General features: G+C 40.2%; 1 protein-coding gene across 7 annotated transcripts in view; it reads right to left on the reverse strand.

The window, feature by feature from the left end:
- Window positions 1-18,286, reverse strand: part of agap1 (ArfGAP with GTPase domain, ankyrin repeat and PH domain 1) — a 759,171-nt gene that overhangs the window by 248,074 nt on the left and 492,811 nt on the right. For all 7 annotated transcript variants that reach the window (XM_072578526.1, XM_072578525.1, XM_072578524.1 and 4 more), the window contains exons 7-9: window positions 14,774-14,901; window positions 13,644-13,799; window positions 10,396-10,488 (exon numbers count right to left, since the gene is read on the reverse strand). In XM_072578526.1, coding sequence (XP_072434627.1) covers window positions 10,396-10,488; window positions 13,644-13,799; window positions 14,774-14,901 — 377 coding nt within the window. The remainder of the gene's footprint in view (window positions 1-10,395; window positions 10,489-13,643; window positions 13,800-14,773; window positions 14,902-18,286) is intronic.

Consider the following 18,286-nt stretch of genomic DNA (forward strand, 5'->3'; position numbering starts at 1 on the left):
ATCCAATGCCCGCTTAAATACCCATAAAGAGGGAGAGTCCACTACTGCTACTGGCAGGGCATTCCATGATCTTGCGACTCGCTGAGTGAAGAACCTACCCCTAACATCAGTCCTATATCTACCCCCCCTTAATTTAAAGCTATGCCCCCTTGTAATAGCTGACTCCATACGCGGAAAAAGGTTCTCACTGTCAACCCTATCTAACCCCCTAATCATCTTGTACACCTCTATCAAATCACCCCTAAACCTTCTTTTCTCCAAAGAAAACAACCCCAAGTGCCTCAGCCTTTCCTCATAGGATCTTCCTACCATACCAGGCAACATCCTGGTAAACCTCCTCTGCACCCGTTCCAGTGCCTCCACATCCTTCCTATAGTATGGCGACCAAAACTGCACACAATATTCCAGAAGCGGCCGCACCAGAGTCTTATACAACTGCAGCATGACCTCAGGACTCCGGAACTCAATTCCTCTACCAATAAAAGCCAGTACGCCATATGCCTTCTTCACTGCACTATTTACCTGGGTGGCAACTTTCAGAGATCTGTGTACATGGACACCAAGATCCCTCTGCTCTTCCACACTACCAAGTAGTCTACCATTAGCCCAGTAATCCATCTTTTTATTACTCTTACCAAAGTGAATCACTTCACACTTAGCTACATTGAACTCCATTTGCCACCTTTCTGCCCAGCTCTGCAGCTTCTCTATATCCCGCTGTAACCTGCCATATCCTTCCTCACTGTCTACAACTCCTCCGACTTTCGTATCATCCGCAAACTTGCTCACCCAACCTTCTAACCCTTCCTCCAGGTCATTTATAAAAATGACAAACAGCAATGGTCCCAAAACAGATCCTTGCGGAACACCACTAGTGACGGCACTCCAAGATGAATCTTTGCCATCAACTACTACCCTCTGTCTTCTTCCAGAGAGCCAATTCCTAATCCAAACCTCCAACTCACCCTCAATGCCATATCTCTGTATTTTCTGCAGTAGCCTACCATGGGGGACCTTATCAAACGCCTTACTAAAATCCATATATACTACATCTACCGCTTTCCCCTCATCTACCTCCTTCGTCACCTTCTCAATGGGTAGCACTTCATTCTCCAAGTTAGAAATCAAGATAGACACACCCAGCCCAATTGAAGGTGCCAACTTTTTAAATGGAACATTAAACTGCATCTGCTTTCACACATGGGCATTAAAGATCCCTGGACACCAATCAAAGAAGATTAGGAGAGTTCACTTTGAAATCCTAAACAATGTTTAACCTCCCAAACAATGTTACCAAATAAAAAAAACTATTTGATCATCATTGCGTTGTTATTTGTGGGAGCTTACTGTGTGCAAATTGGTCACTGTATTTTCTATCATTACAATCATTACTGTTCAAAAAAATGCTTCACTGGTTGCAAAGGGCTTAAAGGATGTTCTGAGGTCATGAAGTACATGTACTTTTTTCTTTAGCATAGCAGCACGCATGTTAAGGAGGTTCAGTTCGGAAAACTCAATTGGTGTCCATCCTCTCTGCTGCTATATCTGAGTCTCCACTGGCAATACATGAATGTGCTGATACAAGGTAAAATCAAGCCAGTATTTCCTTCAGTCCTGGCCAACAACACAGTTACAGCAAGAACATGGAATAAATCTGAACAAAATGTTGAAGAGAGAACTCAAGAATACATGGCTACTTTTTTTGTGGTATCTAAACTGTTCTATTATCAAGATGAAACTTGTTGAGGTTCCTGGAGTACTGATGTTTCAGATAAAGATTGTGGATGGTGTCCTGTGGTGTTCAATAGGATGGCAGGTTTTATATTGCTTTAAATACTGAAAGGTGGAAAGACACATACACAAATTAACTGTTTTCCACTTGCAGCTCCTTATGAAAATAGTTTTCTGCATTCAAAAACCTGTTTCAGGCTTAACAGAGCGTCATTATATTATAATAATTATTCAGCTTTATTGTTATGCTCATTAAGGAAGGGGAGTGAGATGATAATGTCATATATACCGCTAATACTCTGGTCAGATGTGAATGGAAAGCAGAGCTATCAGTATTCCTATCTCATCAAGAGTTCTCAGGCTAGACACAGTCCATGCTGCTTGTGGAATCCTGATTTAGTGACTGTACTTTAAACGAGGCAATAACACCAAGTTGGAAACTATCTTAACCAGAGCATTGAAACCTTGTTCTCCTTAAAGTAGGCTGCTGGCTCCATTCTCCACACATGACATACTTGGTGAATAATACAAATTCTGGCTCAAACTCATGAACTCAGCATATTCAACATGAGTGGAGAGGACAATGCTCCATCCTGATCAGTTAGTCCTGAGGTTCAGAAAAAGGGCCTGAACGTGAACTGCTTTTCTCTTCACAGAGCTGCTAAACTTGCTCAGTATCTTAAGCATCTTCTGTCTTTCTCTCGGGGTTAAGCAGGCAGAAATCTGATTGGATCAATATTTTTCATATGGCAAACACACTCAGTTTGTTATTTTTATCCCCTTCATTTGTTAAGTATCTCCTGCCCCACCATATTTTTGAATTACATCTCCATCGGAAATGCTCCCTTCAGGAGGGATGGAATTGGGAGGAGAATGGGGAGGGAGAAAGTGCAAAAGGGGTGGAGGGAGGGAGTGTAGGAACGAGAAAGTACAAGAGAGAGAAAATGTTGCAAGGAAATGAGAAAAGGAAAGAGTAAAGGAAGAAGTAATTAAAAAAGGATGGAAAAAGAAGGGAGGGAAAACAAAATCACTCACTAGTTATAAGTGGCTGCACTGAACAGAGTACAGTTCAGATATTCTATCCCCAACGTTCGATCTAAATGCTATGAAATTCGAAGCATACACACATCGCACATTTCTGGTGTAAGGACACAGTTTATCTAATTACTTGGAAAGAATTATTTGGACTGCTGTGGGAATAGTGACTACACCGCGTATACAATAGCAGGGGGGAAAAAAACAAGCAAGTAAGCCTGAGGGAACTTTCAAATCAATTAACGGTCCAGTCAAGGTCCAATTTTATCACGAGCTGCTTGCAGGAGACTGTATCTTTTACATCTGAGTAATGTGCAGCCTTTTAACTATTCTACGAGCAGCTTTTTTTTTTTAAAAAGGCTTTACTATTGAGTCCCGTGGTCATAAAAGCTTAAGGAGGAGTTTACAGGGGTCACACTCCATCTCCAAGTCTGACAAATACCTCAACAATCACTAATAACATAGTTACAAGGTTTCTCTTAAAGGAAAGCTTTATTCAAACCAAAGAAAATCCTATTAAAGACACTATTATCACAACCTCAGTAAAACACACACAATAAGCAATTTAAAAGGCTTGAATTTTTAACACTGACTCCTTACTGCCCTCAGCAACTTACAGACTCCTGAAAGCACTGCCATTGAAATAGATTCATGTTCAAATATAGATTCTTGCTCCTGCTGCTTTGCCTTCACATCAGTGTCCTAATATTCCCTGTGAAGATACATTAACAATGTAGAGAGACTAATGGGAATTTTAATCGGGGTCCATTTCTTCATACATTTACTTTTTCATTATCAACCGTATAATTTAATTTGATTCACTGCGAGTTTTAACAGGGGGAGCCGGTGCTGCTTGTAAAACAGGATGGATTCAAAGGCAGCACCAAATCATTTGATTCTCAGAGACCACTTCTAATAAGTGAATAACATGCTTTCTATGCTTTTTATTCTTGATAACATCTTTCACTTGTCTACTTTCTAGCACATTTTTAAACTATAATGGTGTGTGTACCCCTTGCAATACAAAAAGCATGAACATGCAGCTGAATGTGGATTGTTGCAATCCAGACCAGGAGTGAATCAGGTTCAATTTCATATTGAATTTCAAGCTGAGATTCAGCTCAGCACCCTCATATGAAAAGGGAGTGGGGGAGGGACGGCAAAGGCAAACATTTATGCTCACTCTTCACTTGCTTTTGTGTACCGACATTGGGATTCGCTCTAAGATTAAGAGCAGACAAGCAGCCCCGTGATTTAGTGCAGATACACAGGCTATAAACAGCCATTTGACTGTACTGAAAGGCAATCAGGTACCTGTGACATTGGGCTCCAGAAAGAATCAGACCTCCTTCAGAAGAAGAGTGGGGAGAGGGGAGACCAGAGACCAGAAAGTGACAAAGGCCCTATTACAACCCTGCATCCCATTTGTTTTATTGTTACACAAAGCTGCTGCACTCCACACGATTGCTGCCTTGGCCAGCAGACATTTCAATAATCACGTACCACTTACTTCTTTCATGTGAAAACTATTCTGGCAGCTCCACGTGCACCAGACTGGGAACCTTTTGCCAAAATAAGACTTTCAACCTCTGCAAATATCAACATCAAATTCATTCCTCCTTGAGTGTAAGATTCTGGCAATATGACTCACAGACACATAAAAAAATGCAAAATCTGTAGGTACCAATGCCTAAGATATTCTTGCCTCTCTTAATGCAATAGCATGACTTGGTAGCATAGGACAAGGAACATTTATAAAATAGAGACATTTCCATTTTGAGTATTATAATTGTATTTTTGCATGTAACCACTACGTTTAAAGATTGGTGTGGATTCATCTCCCGAGTTGAAAAACGTGGTGCTGGAAAAACATAGCAGGCCACGCAGCATCCGAGGAGCAGGAGAATCGACGTTTCGGGCATAAGCCCTTCTTCAGGACTCCCACCCACTATCGTGACTCCAAGTCTACTGATGATAGACTTGGCATCCATTGTCGTTGCTCTTCAGTTCTCTGAACTAAAGGCATCAGATCCACAGTCCCATGATCTCCTTCACAGGGAGGGCGAAGAGGTTCTGATATGGGGATTGAACCCTACCATAGTGGCACCAATCCAATCCACAGTGACCTTCCAGTCAAGTGACTCCTTAAGGAGTCTGAGTTGTTGTGGTAACATACACTTTTACATGCACATTGTAATGTAGTGCTATGAACAGTTGTGGTGAAGGCTCTAAGTTTCTTTCTATCACATGGCTAAGCAACAATCTCTCCCACTCACCAAAGGCGTATGTTGGATGGATTTACAAGTCAATACTCAACCTGTCAGGGCACAATAGGAATGCACCTTTTTTGGCCATCAATTCCTCATATGGAACTTGAACCAGGGGCTTCTGGCCTAGAAAAAAGGATGTTAACTGCAGCTTGAAACAAGCTCCCATCAATCATGCTTTAAAAAGAAATGCTCCGTTCACACTTAAATAAATGTTTTGTGGGTGCTGAAAGCAGGAAAAAAACTGAAGAAAATGTTGAGTTCAGCAGTGTGAATGAATTTGATTAATCAAAGTTGGCATTAAAGTGTCCTGGCTATAATAACTGATTAAATCTGACAGTGAGACAAAGAGAGCTAGACTAACAACAATTCAAACAGAGTCAGTAACACAGCGCACTGACCACTGAGCCCTACAGTGCATGGGATCTGGATTCACGAAAACAGAAATATAGTAGTTACAGACAGTCTGGTCATTTCAGGCTACAGTGCAAGGGGAGCCAGATTCATATTGGTACAGATGCAGCAGGTAACACAAGACACTTAAAATCAAGACAGTCCAGAAATCTAAGCCAATTGAGCTGATTTACTCAGGTATTTCACCAGAGTTTGCATTCTAATTCCTACAGGCCAATAATTTTTCTCAGATCAATAATCTTCACTCCATGTTCAAACAAAATATCAAAAGGAATATTAGCATAAAAGTCAATTAGAGAAAACCTATTTTTTTAAGAAAAAAGTGAAGATAGCTGAAGACAAGAGTTCATTTATATCCACTTCAAATCCAGCTTGGTTCCCTTTGTGTCAAATTAAACGATGTTTGTGCCGAGAACTGAATCAGAAACAATTGGCCGTGAAGAAGACTTGTACATGCATTATCATTGCCTGGTAATGTCCGCAATTAGAAGCTTCTGGTCACATGGAATTTCCTGGAACTTGGAGGAAGATTTACAAGGACACTTATGTGTGTAAATAAACGTCTGAATAAAAGGATAGGTGATATCAAACATTGCTATTGACAGCTGGATGGAAGCAGAAGAATCACTTCTTTGATATCCAAAAGAGATGATGCATGGTCGCCTGGGGTATATCACAGCTCTGCTTGCCAAGGCAGCAAGACACTACAATGAGACATTAATGGCAGCCTCCCTCACCTTTGTGAAGTCATCTCAACAGGCTATGGGAACACCATTCACCCTCTTTTGCTGTCATTTAGACAGAGACAGGGGTCAGACTTTGGTTTTGTGTGAAAGCAGCAGACAACACAGGAAGAGTAAAATCATTGTATATATAAATCAAACAATTATAAGAAAAATTAATTCAATGGTAGGCTTTTTAAGATTGAGATTTTCTGCCAAGGCAGAAGAACTTCCTTTTACACGTATGAATCACTAAAGAGCCTTGAATCTGTTCAGACAGGGGTAGGCACCCAACATCAAATATTGGGTCTTCAGTAGAACTCAACTGCTGCTTAAAAACGCCATCTATTGCTTGTTATTAACACAGGCTGACAGGAGACAAACTACAGTCTGTTTCATCATCAGATTATGTGAAAAGAAACTATTTTCCAACTAAAACTTTTGTCCTGAAGGCTATTTTCTCACAGATAACATTTATATTGTATTATGCAATATGTGGAACATAATTGGATTAGAGGATAACAAGGTGTGCAAGGGATAATAGAAAAGACTTTGTATACTGTAAAACACAAGCATAATTGGCACTCTTCTCTGCTTGTGTAAATTATTTCTTCAATTGTCTTCTAGTCTGCCCATGTAACATATCTTTGTTCTTCTCTCCTGCCTGCTGCTATCACTGCTGGTCTTCTATTTTTCACCAGCACCATTTATTTGAATTCTGTTCTTCAACAGCAGTACACCCACAGCAATCTAGTCTTCACTATTTGATCCCCAACTGCCCTCTATTCTTCACCAGTAGTTTCTACTGATAGTCTTCCATTCTTTACCAATGCAATTCATTGGTGACCTTCCATTCTTCATCAGCGCTATTCACCAACAGTCTTCTTTTCTAGTGCTACTCTATTCCAGCATCAGTTGTCATTCTCCACCAGCCCAATACCTTGTTGTTATTCTTCTTCACCTTCACATAGCTGTATGGTAACCTTTTTTACTTGATAAACTTCCACTGGCTCTACATTTCCACTAACTAATTTTCTTTCAGGCACCTGGTTTTAACAGTGGAACTCACCAGCAGGCTTCAGTTCTCTATCTACACATGCTACAACCACCCTTCCACTGTTTCATGCAACTTATTGTCAGCTTACTATTCCCTTCTATGTAATTCACTGGTGATTCCTCACTCTTCTCCAAATTTCACATCTAATCCACTACCCTCCTCTCTGCTGGCCTCCTTTTGGCTTCTAAGCATTATTGTCCTAAGTTACCCCTTCTTCTTAATATAAGGTATTGCTGGCATCTACTACAATTCTTTGTTAAGTATCAACTGTTCTTTGAACATCATTCCCTGCTACCTACTTCCATTAACCCCTTATTTACTCCAATTCTCAAGGTGACTCATTCCACAAGATCTCCACGAACTCCCTCGCTGTAGGGTTTTGACAGTACCTGAGATATAGACTCAGTTCTCCATTTCCTTCAGTAGCACAAAAGGCTAATCAAAGAGATGCACCTAGCACCATGACCTAGTGTGACCAAAGCATGCATAGGGAAACAGGTTATAAATAGTTCAGTACCGAGGACATCAATAGAACTTTACTCACCATCTCAGCACTTGATGTGAAAAGCAGACACAGTTTTGCCTTTGAGGTCTTTGAGATCATATGAGGATATTGTAAAACCCAAACACATAGCCAGCTAGTGCATAACATGCATACATATGTGTGTAACACACTGGTGTGCATACACATGCAAACACACAGCTGCGATCGCATAAACAGACTTCCCATCTGCCATCAGCCATTTCCATGTCACCTTCTTTGAGCTCATTTGTACTTCATTAACTGCCATTGACTTAACAAGATTTATGCAAATGAGACCACAGGACCTTGCCAACTCCCACTGCAATCAAGTGATTATGTATGTACGATTCTCCTGCTATGAAAAATTAATAAATGACAAGCCCAGTCAAGACAAAGCAGAGCCTCTTGTGATTTTTTTCTCCCTCTGCTTAGCTTTTAAAGCATTTGCATGCTTCTTTAGAAAACATTGAGTTTGCTTTACATTGGAATTAATCAAAATCTTTCACTAATTTACCTGAAAGCAGCTCTTTCAGTCATTGAGAATAAATAAATACTTGTAATAAATCAATTTAGCTTACCTAACTGCAGAAATTAACAACTGGAATTATTAGATAAATAACTGCAATAAGGCAGCTTGGCATGTTTCACATCTCAGCTTCTTGAATTCAAACAGAAGAAATGATGCACCACTCTAATTAGTTATCACAAAAATCAAAGCTGGCCGACGTGGAGGTATTGGCCCACTAATCTAATATTGATTGACATGGAATTTTCTGATAATCAACTGCAAATGACATCCTCAAGAAACTGGGATAGTGATAATCCTTCCATTAATGTTTCTGAATGAATGTCAACATGGAGACAAGGATCTAGAGCAATACTGGAACACAAATATAAGACCATAGGAAGTCTGGATCATTTATAACAGGTACACCATAAACCAGGAAGCACAGGCAACACTGATTTACTAATTTTACAATGGCTATTCTAAACAGTTCAGAGTTCACTGTCATGGTTAGGAGAGCTCACCTGAATGCCTGAAACAGATGTGGTGCTGGAAAAGCACAGCCAGTCAGGCAGCATCAGAGGAGCAAGAGAGTTGATGTTTCGAGCATGAGTTCTTGATCAGGAACATTGAATTGTTCCTTGGTCCTCGGATGCTGCGTGACTGGCTGTGGTTTTCCAGCACCACACTTTTTGACTCTGATCTCAAGCATCTGCAGTCCTCACTTTCTCCAGCCTGAATTAGATTCCAACCTATAATGCACTCCCAGACATTTACTGTTGGACATACAGATCACTCCAAACCCTTTGATTATGTTCAAGAGAAGTAATTAAGTCCTGCATATCTGTTATAAGTTGCTAGCTTGCACTTTATTTTTGGGTGTCTATTATTGTATTGATTAATACATTGGTATACCACTCAAACACTCGATTAGATTTCAGCCTCTCACTCCTCATATCTTATTATTTTATATATACACCTATAAATCTAAACATATACCAACTGAAATTTTGAACAGATTTCAGCCAGTAACTCTTTCTGGGGGTCCATTATTCCCTATTGAAATAGGGAGAGTATGTCAGGATGCAGAAGGGTAGTATGATTACTTTTGATGTAAATTTCCTAGCTGTCTTGTGTGCAGGATATTGAGTTAACTGCAAAAGTTGCGATACAGGAAAAAGTATAAGTATTTCAGCTAGTGATTTGCAAATGCGAAAAAAATCTAAAATTTAGATTTAAAAAGGAAAGAAAGAAACTTATTCTGTGAATTCCATTGTGAAAAACAAAACTCTCAGTGTGCTCTGTGCTTCATTCAGAGAAGAAACTCAGTGAGACTCCACATGTCAAGCCAACATAAACCTAGAATGTCAATGTTACATTGCTTAAGACAACATTCAACTTCATTTTAAAAAGCAGGATTCAAAAAAGAAAAAGAAAAAGATTCTGTCTGAACAAACACCACATGACTGTCAAAATACCTTTTTTGCCTGATTGCATGGGGAAGATTGACACAAAGCCCACACTTGCAGCTGTCAAAAGAATTTCCCCATCCCCCATATTGAAGCAAGTAAGTTAATTTGCACATTAGTTGAGGGGTTACTGAAGCCTCTTCATTAGAGATTGCAAACAAGAGCAAATAGTCAGTGCACCGGCCATCGTTATCAGAACTAATTGCCTCAGCTTGGCAAGTGGAGGTAGTCGTGATCAGATGTCCTCTTGCATTGGCAAATTGGGGCCAAGTCAAACAATATACGAGATCACAAGAGTTCTGTTCAGTGATCGGATTCAGACACTCGCCTGTTTCAGTTCCAATCATGGCACTCCGACAAAGCTGGTCTTTGAAGCATTCCAAGCTGGAAGCACTCCATATGCAGATAGGGCTGCAGATTGCAGTTAATTAGACCCAGTTCTTAATACTTCCCACGGTGTCGCGAGCATCTTACTCTAATGATCTTACTTTAGCGTGTTTAGGGCCCAGCTAATTGATGTCAAGTGTGCAACTTCTATGTTAATGAAATGGAAAGCATCAAATAAACAGAGAGAGGGGGAAAAACAAGAGGCAGGTTACAGAGTTGAAACCATGTTGCTCCATGCCTCCAATTAAAAGGAGCAGTGGGGAGAAAGGGAAAACAGCACCTTACCTGCTTAATTGGGATTGCTCGGCCACTCCCAATACTGTCTGCTCTGGTGTCAAGATTTTTCTTCTCCTTGTCTAGCTCACTTCCTTTTCGAGACTAGAAAAAGAAAATGACCATTGTAAAATAGCAAGGATTAAAAGTTACAAGACACCAAGAAACATTGTGCATGAACAACTTGATTTAAATACAGTACTGCAAAATGTTAATGGCACTTTTAGTCCCTCATTACAATACTGAGTCACATAAGTGAGAGACAGAAGATTTACATTAATTGTTTGATGAATATTCGCTTCTTTGTTTTTTTCAGAGAATTATTGGAACTGAATTTATTTCACCCTAAGAAGCTGAAGATGAGCAACCTTTGAACTCTGCAAAGTACCAAATCCAGGGAAAGAGACGTCAGAAACAAAAACAGAAATTGCTGGGAAAACTCAGCAGGTCAGGCAGCATCTGTGGACAGAAATCAGAGGTAATGTTTTGGGTCCAGTGAGCCTTCTTCAGAACTGATTTTTTAAAAACCAACCATCCTAACTGAGCAGGGAGCGCAATCAGGACCCATTGCAGGGCTTGTGGAGACAGGGCTAAAGGGTCAAGAGCCAGATAGGAAGCCAGAAAAGATAGGCCTGGAGGAGGTAGGCTGTCTAATCCAAGTTTTGAAATACCAACCTTTTCCTATCTACCATCGGTTTGGAAGAAGAGTCACTGGACATGAAACGCTAACTCTGACTTCTCTCCACCAACTTGAAACCCAGAATACATTTATCTTTTGTTGGCCTGGAGGAGATAGTGTTGCACAGGGGCCAGTGGAGGTAGGCTGTCTCATCCAAGTTTGAAATCAAGAAAGGAGAAACAAAACTTCTCATGCACTTCAGACAGTTACAGTACAGTTAATCAGGTGCAAACAGATATTTGAAAAAATCTTGAATAGTCAGTGTTTTAAACATGCTATAATGTCTCCTGCAATAAGATACACACTTAGTGTCATTTGTCGAAGAGAGGCATCTGACTATGATAAGCAGGACCAGAAAGTGTGGAGTCTACAATAATACATTAGAAATAATTGCTTGTCAACTTATTCTATTCTCTTCATTTGATGTAATTTGTGTGATAACCTCAATTTATAACTTCAATCTCTCGTCACTACCATCACCTGTGACAAACCGACAAACAGCAACACATCATAGGTGAAAATGCTCTTTTCAGACACTTCCAGAGTTCTGAAGGTCACAAACTGAAACTATCATTTGCAGTTTCTGACAGTCCAAATCAACTCAGGATGAAAATTCACACTTCACTATCACTGTGCACTAAAATCTTCCTGAGCAGGACACAGTACAGCATGCCAACTCTCATCATTATATTGTATCTCTTGGTCTTCTGTGGCCTTTTCCTCAATCTCTTTACTGCATTTGATGCATTTATTGTATCTTTCAGCTGAACTCTTTCCCCCAGTGACAGTATATTATACAAATAGCTTCAGCATTCCTCTGGCTAAATAAATGCATCTTACAGCAAACAGCAACAAAGACCACTCAGGGCCACAGAGGAGGAAAAATAAACTCATATTTCCAGATCTGCTTCAAAATTAGGAATGTGTTTTTAATTTAAACTTTTTTTTTTAGCTGGAGTGGGTGGGTAGTGGTATCAAGATTTAATTTGTCCTTGAATGTAATTACATCTCAGCATAACTCACACTGTGAATCACCACTTGTCATGTTTTAAATATAGCAAGAGTTTAAAAATATTGTGATGGACAGGAAACCAAAAATGCACGCTTGACTGCTTGAATTTCACTTTTCAAATAACATTTAAACAATATTTATGTGTTTGTATTTTTCAACAATTCATTCTTTTAGAGACACTTTGCTATTTTCAGGGCTCAGTATCTTAGATCTGTCATTAGGATGTAGAGCAAATGTTAATTAAAATGTGGGATGGTGTTGGAGAGAATGTGAACCATTGCTGAATTATAGCTAAGCGAGGGCATCTAGTGGCAGAAATCCAGTTCTGCAGCAGTTTTAAAAATCACTTTGGGGGTTGCAAATGTGAAATAAAAACAGCAAATTTTGCAAACATTTAGCAGTTCAAGAGAGGAGAGAGGATAAGGTGATTTCAGCTAAATGACTCTATATTTTAATGGAGATTTACAATTTTTAATGCACAGTCAAAAATCAGAATGCAACTTCTGCCAAAGTTAGTCATATATTTTGCAAGGGCCTTACGTGAGTGTATCAGGACCATTCACATAACCCCAACCCTTAATATCCTACTGATTCATGGGTGCAGCTCCACAAATACTAGCAGGTTTTCAGTACATTCCTCAAATGACCCTTCTTTATATGTTCACTGAGTCAATAAGTGTCAAGTAATTTTGTCTTGAAGGTATTATGAGCAAGCTGCACAGCAATCAATAACCAGAAGTGTACAATTTCCAATGTGGAGTATCTGAGCAGCAAAGACAAGCAATAGCTTTGGAAGCATGCTTACAAATTGTGTGCAAGTACATATTTCAAAGCAATAAGGCAGATGGATTTGATAGCACATATCTCACCATCGTTGCTACTTGTTGGGGTAAAGGACATGCTTATCTCTGTACTGGAAATAAAAATAATTAAGAGCCAAGGAACAAACTAGGAAAGTAATATCACCAGCTATTTCATCTTCTTAATACCCACACCTGCTCAAAGAACAGATGAGGAGGATAGGCCACTTAGTCCATCAAGGCTAACATGCTACTCAATATAATTTGTGGCTGACCGAACACTTCAATGCCTTTTACCAACCCCAACTCTGTACAACAGTAATAATCAGAAATCAATCTCTACTGTAAACATATTCCAAACCTGAGCATCCACAGCTCATAAGGTTCACAACCCTTTGAGTAAAATAATCACTCTTCATTTCAGACCCAATTGGCATTCCCCCTTATTATTAAATTGGGCCCGCTGATTCCAATCAGCAGAAACATCTCAGCTGTCTATATCTTGGAAGTATTTTGTAAGTTTCAGTGAGATCACATTTCATTTCTCAAAACTCTAAAGAATACAGGCCCAGTTTGCCCGACCTCTCTTCATAAGACAGTCCCACTAGACTGGGAACAAGTAAGCCGACCTAAATTGCACAAGTGGTCTAACCAATCTCATACATAAGTGTCATTTGGTTATCCAGATGCTGTTTCAGCTAATCAGTGTCCATTATTTATATAGGTACATCGATTAATTAGATCTGTACAAGGTGAGGCAATTACTTACAGCAAATATGTTAGAACGCCGTTTTGACTGTTTGCGAACAGGAGTTGGAGTGTTGGCAGTTTGAGGAATGTCAATTCGCAGCTCCTTTTGACTTGTACTTGGTGTGGAAGGGACAGAAGAGGAATAATCACTCAAACTTCCTCCACCATTGCTTGTCTACAAAGCAGAGAAGAAAGCAATTAAAGATAGGAAGATAACTGCCCTGTGTCATTTAAGACATATGCAAGTTATACTCTGGTCAGCCGTGGCCATTTAGCCTCAGGGATGTTGTGGGTTACTGTCCCACTTCAGAGACGTGGGCACATAATTGAGGGCCAGTCTTCCAGTGTAGTACTGAGAAACCGAAGGAAATGCTGGCTTTCAGGTAAGGCATGTACTCAGGTGGGGTCTTGCTGTGCATCATTTCAGAATGGCTACACTTCAGTAAGCATACTTACACATTAAGAAACAACAACAAAAAGTTATGGAAATATTCAGGAAAGAGTCAGACAGCACTGGGGAAAGAAAGAGAGACTTGATGCATCTGGCAAGATGACCTTTCATCATAATTTTCATCAGAACAGCAAACAGATAATTGAAGGGCTTTTGCCCGAAATGTAGATTTTTCTGCTCCTCGGATTTGCTGTCTGACCTGCTGTGCTTTTCCAGCACCACTCTAATCTAGACTCTGGTTTCCAGTATCTGCAGTCCTCCCTTTTGCTTCAATGGCTTGGCAAATCAGTTCTCCCTCCCCCTTAGCCAATGAACTCACCTGCCACATCTTTATTGGCACATCAAAACAGCACAAGGGGAACAGCACTGGGATCAAATCTTGAACCTTGTTTGCCTCTTGTACTTTTGTAACTCTCCTTAAATCTATATCCTCTTGTTATCAATATGTTAGTCATTGGGACCAACTTTGTTATATTTGGGAACCCTGTTAAACACTGGGTAAGGTGTAGCTTTCTACTGAACTATTCTGGACAGCACTGCTAAAGTATAATACATTTTCCAGTATGATTCCTCTATATGTGTTTAACTTCTAGGAAGGAAGCTGATCTAGATAAAATGAAAAGCCTGCATGACAGTTTCATTCGATATGTTTCCCAGACTCATTCTGCTTTTTCTAAATCTTCCCCTCAATTATTTACCTGGCTGATGTGGACAGCAGAGACTTGAGCAGAGCACACTGACGAGTGGCTTGGAGAATTGGGCAGCGACTTGCATGGTCCAATGGAGAGCTGCTGCTTCTTTCGGGTGGCCACTATCTTTTGGGCAACTGTTAAAACAAGGGAGAAGAATTCGGGTTAAGCTGCATCACTTCAGTCGTCTTGATCCTTTCTATCCAAAGACTTGAGCAGACAGTCCTAGTGCTGTACTGAGGGAGTGCTGTACTACCAGAGGTGCCATCCGCCAGATGAGACATGAAACAAAGGCCCTTTGTGCTCAACCCAGTCGAAGTTTGATGATCCTGAGGCACTATTTTGAAAGGCAGAGCAGTTACAGCACCAACCTCAATACCTCATCGATTATTATCCTTCAAATATCACCAAAAAAATGGATTATCTGGCTATTTTATGTTGCTGTTTGCGAGACCTCACTGGGCACAAGTTTACTGCCACATTTCATCCAACAGTCACTATACTTCAAAATCACTACTGACTCTGAAGTGTTGTGAAGCGTTATGTGTCATTAAAGCAGAAATGTAAGTCTGTCTTCCATTGGTGGAATTTCCCATCAGTGACAGACTGCAAAAGCTCCCTGATCTCAACATTCTTTCAACATTGGGGATGTGCAAGAGGCCAATTTTGATCGTTCCACCATTGGCAATTCTGACTTTGGATTTCTACACTCTACATTCTAGAATCTCCTCTGCACACTGCCTTATCTCTCTTTCGCTCCTGACCTCCTCATCCAATCTTTTGGTCACCTCTCCTAATTATCTTGACATGGCTGCGTGCTAGATTTTTGTACAGTGTCACTCCAGTGGATCATCTTGGGAAGCTTTATTGTGGTGATACTAAATGAATACAAGCTGCTGTTGCGGAGTAGTTTTGGTCCCTCATGACAATGACAGAATCACTGTTCCAATTACAAATATTCGCAATTCATGTTCCATACATCAATTGTGTTGAATTCTTACATTTGGCAAGCAACAGTTCTCATATTCTCCCAATACTAATTTTGATTTGTGCACTACAACAATTCAGGCACATGTAAGATGATTTCCTTTTTAATATCTCACTGTTTTATTGAAAGAGCTTAACCCCTATTTGCAGCCCCAACAGTAAAACCGTAGCCACAGATTAGACGCATATGAAACCTGCAAGACCCACCCATGCCCTATCGCTCCATGTTGCGCAGATTCCTCCTGGACCATCTAGCTATAGCTCCAGCATGCTACCAACAATTAAAGGCAGCATTTGTTCCAACACTTGGAATCTGTAAATCACTGTGGTTCACCATATTCACTGTGGAGCTCATTAACATTTGCAGCATTGCTCCTATCAGCATCTGCTTTAGCAGTAGATTAATAGAATTGAGAAGCCAAGTTTGCTCTTCTTTCAAATCAACCTTTGCCTCAGTCAACCACCATTCTCAAATAAATTAAAAGATATATACCGAAAGGGTTTACTTTGCACCGAGAAGGACAAACAGAAAAAAAAGAAAGAAACAGAGTCGGGAAAATCTGCAGGGACAGGGTAGTCGGAAACTGGAACATACTGGGAGAAAGCAAAGAGAAACTGGGAGGGAGATTGGGGAGAAATTGGTAGAAGTAGGGAAAAATCTATCAGACAATCAGAAGGAACTGTCAGCTGGGCGAAACTAATGTTTAAAGTTTCAAGCTGAATTGTCAGGTTCCCTACACTTTAGAATTACCTTGCCAAGCTTTGACTGGGAGCATTATAGGATAAGCTGAGCAATGAAGAGGTACTGCAGTAGCCTATCTTATTTAAGGACATACTTATACCTCAGTTTTCAAGAAAACTGAACACTAAAAGTTTAAATTTAAACATGCTCGTGCTTTTCCAAGTTTACCATGACAGAGCTGTGCAAATCAATTAGTCACACCATCATTCAGACCATTGATTGGAGCTCAATTCACAGGCAATTTAAATAATTCAACAGACAATCTCAATATTGTTGTCACTGTAGAATCATTTGTTTATTGATAAAACAAGGTTCACAAGAGAACATTAAAAGAAAACTCGTTACAAAAGGGAATTGACACCAGGCACTGACAGAAAAGAAAATGTTTGCTGCTTCTGTTTTTCCCACAGTTGATATTACTGACACTTGAGGTTGAAATTTCAGGTCAAACGGAGCTAGGCGGTGGAATGAAAGTAACAGTGTTAGCCAACATGCCAGTTTCCCAACGCAGTGCCCATTACCATTGAGCCCATTACCACTGGGGAGTGAGGGCAACAGCACACTTTTGCTCAACCCATTACCATGGCTATTAAGACCACTGAAGAGCTCATTGAGGGAGCATTCTGATTTTGAGAGAAGTGTACAAATAGTCAAATGAGACATATAGGCAGTGGAGAGCCAGTCATGACGATCCAGGGATACCAGTGGACCTCACAAAAGGGCGAAAAGTAGAATGGTGAGACGAAGGTTGGTTATTCACACACAGGAATCAGGCCACTGCAGACTGTGGGGAGTTTTGTTAGCAAGCACTTTAGCAGTGTGGGAAAGTTGCCACCCAGCTGGCAGCAATGAGCAAAAGGAAGTTGGGGAGGCGGGGGAGAGGGATCAAGGATTTCAAATATAACGGAAGGTAAATTAGGAGAGCACCTGAAAATAGGTAATGCAGTCAGGCCTATGCCTTTCCAAATGCAAATAACACAAAGTTAAAAATCACATTACAGCTGGATATAGTCCAACAGGTTTATTTGGAAGTACTAGTTTTCAGAGTGTTGCTCCTTCGATAATGCAACAAAATGGCAGCCCCAGTAACAGTTGCTGTGACCCGCTTACATCGCTTGCACAATCCCATCTTCATTCCATCAAATGGATATTACACCTATATTCCTGCCTAATAAGTGGGTTCTAGCATAAAACTCAGGGTTGGTACTCCTACTCCAGAGGTGGATGCGGGACCCAGAAATGGTCCCTGTTTTAGTCCTTGATTTCCCATTACATTTAATTAACAAAACCTTTCCCAATCTCACTTTATTGACACAACTTATACAGTTATTGTCATCAGAACTGGGTAGATTCTGATAGAAAGCCTGATGTTTGTTGTGCATTTCATGTAAATTCAATCGTTTCCTTGGTTTTTATTCAACTGGAGTAACTTTACAAGACTTTGCACTTGTTATAATTTTCTCAAGGTGCCTTCCATAGTCTGGATTTGCAATTACCAGTGACAGGTTTACCCCGCAAGAGTGTTAGACCATAAGACAATATGAAATAAGAACAGAAGCTAGCCATTCAACCTGCTCCACCATTCCATAGTATTGTGAAACTCGAAATTCTTCATGTCCACCTTCCTGCATTTTACCCATAACTATTGATTCTCCTATTGATCAAGAATCTATCTCAGCTTTATATATATATATATAATATATATTGTCTCTGCCTCCATAACTTTGTGGTAAGTGGTTCCAAAGACTCAACCCTCAGAGAAGACATTCCTCCTCATCGCAGTCTTAAATTGG

This window comes from Chiloscyllium punctatum, chromosome 10, assembly GCF_047496795.1.
Source record: "Chiloscyllium punctatum isolate Juve2018m chromosome 10, sChiPun1.3, whole genome shotgun sequence".
NCBI lineage: Eukaryota > Metazoa > Chordata > Chondrichthyes > Orectolobiformes > Hemiscylliidae > Chiloscyllium > Chiloscyllium punctatum.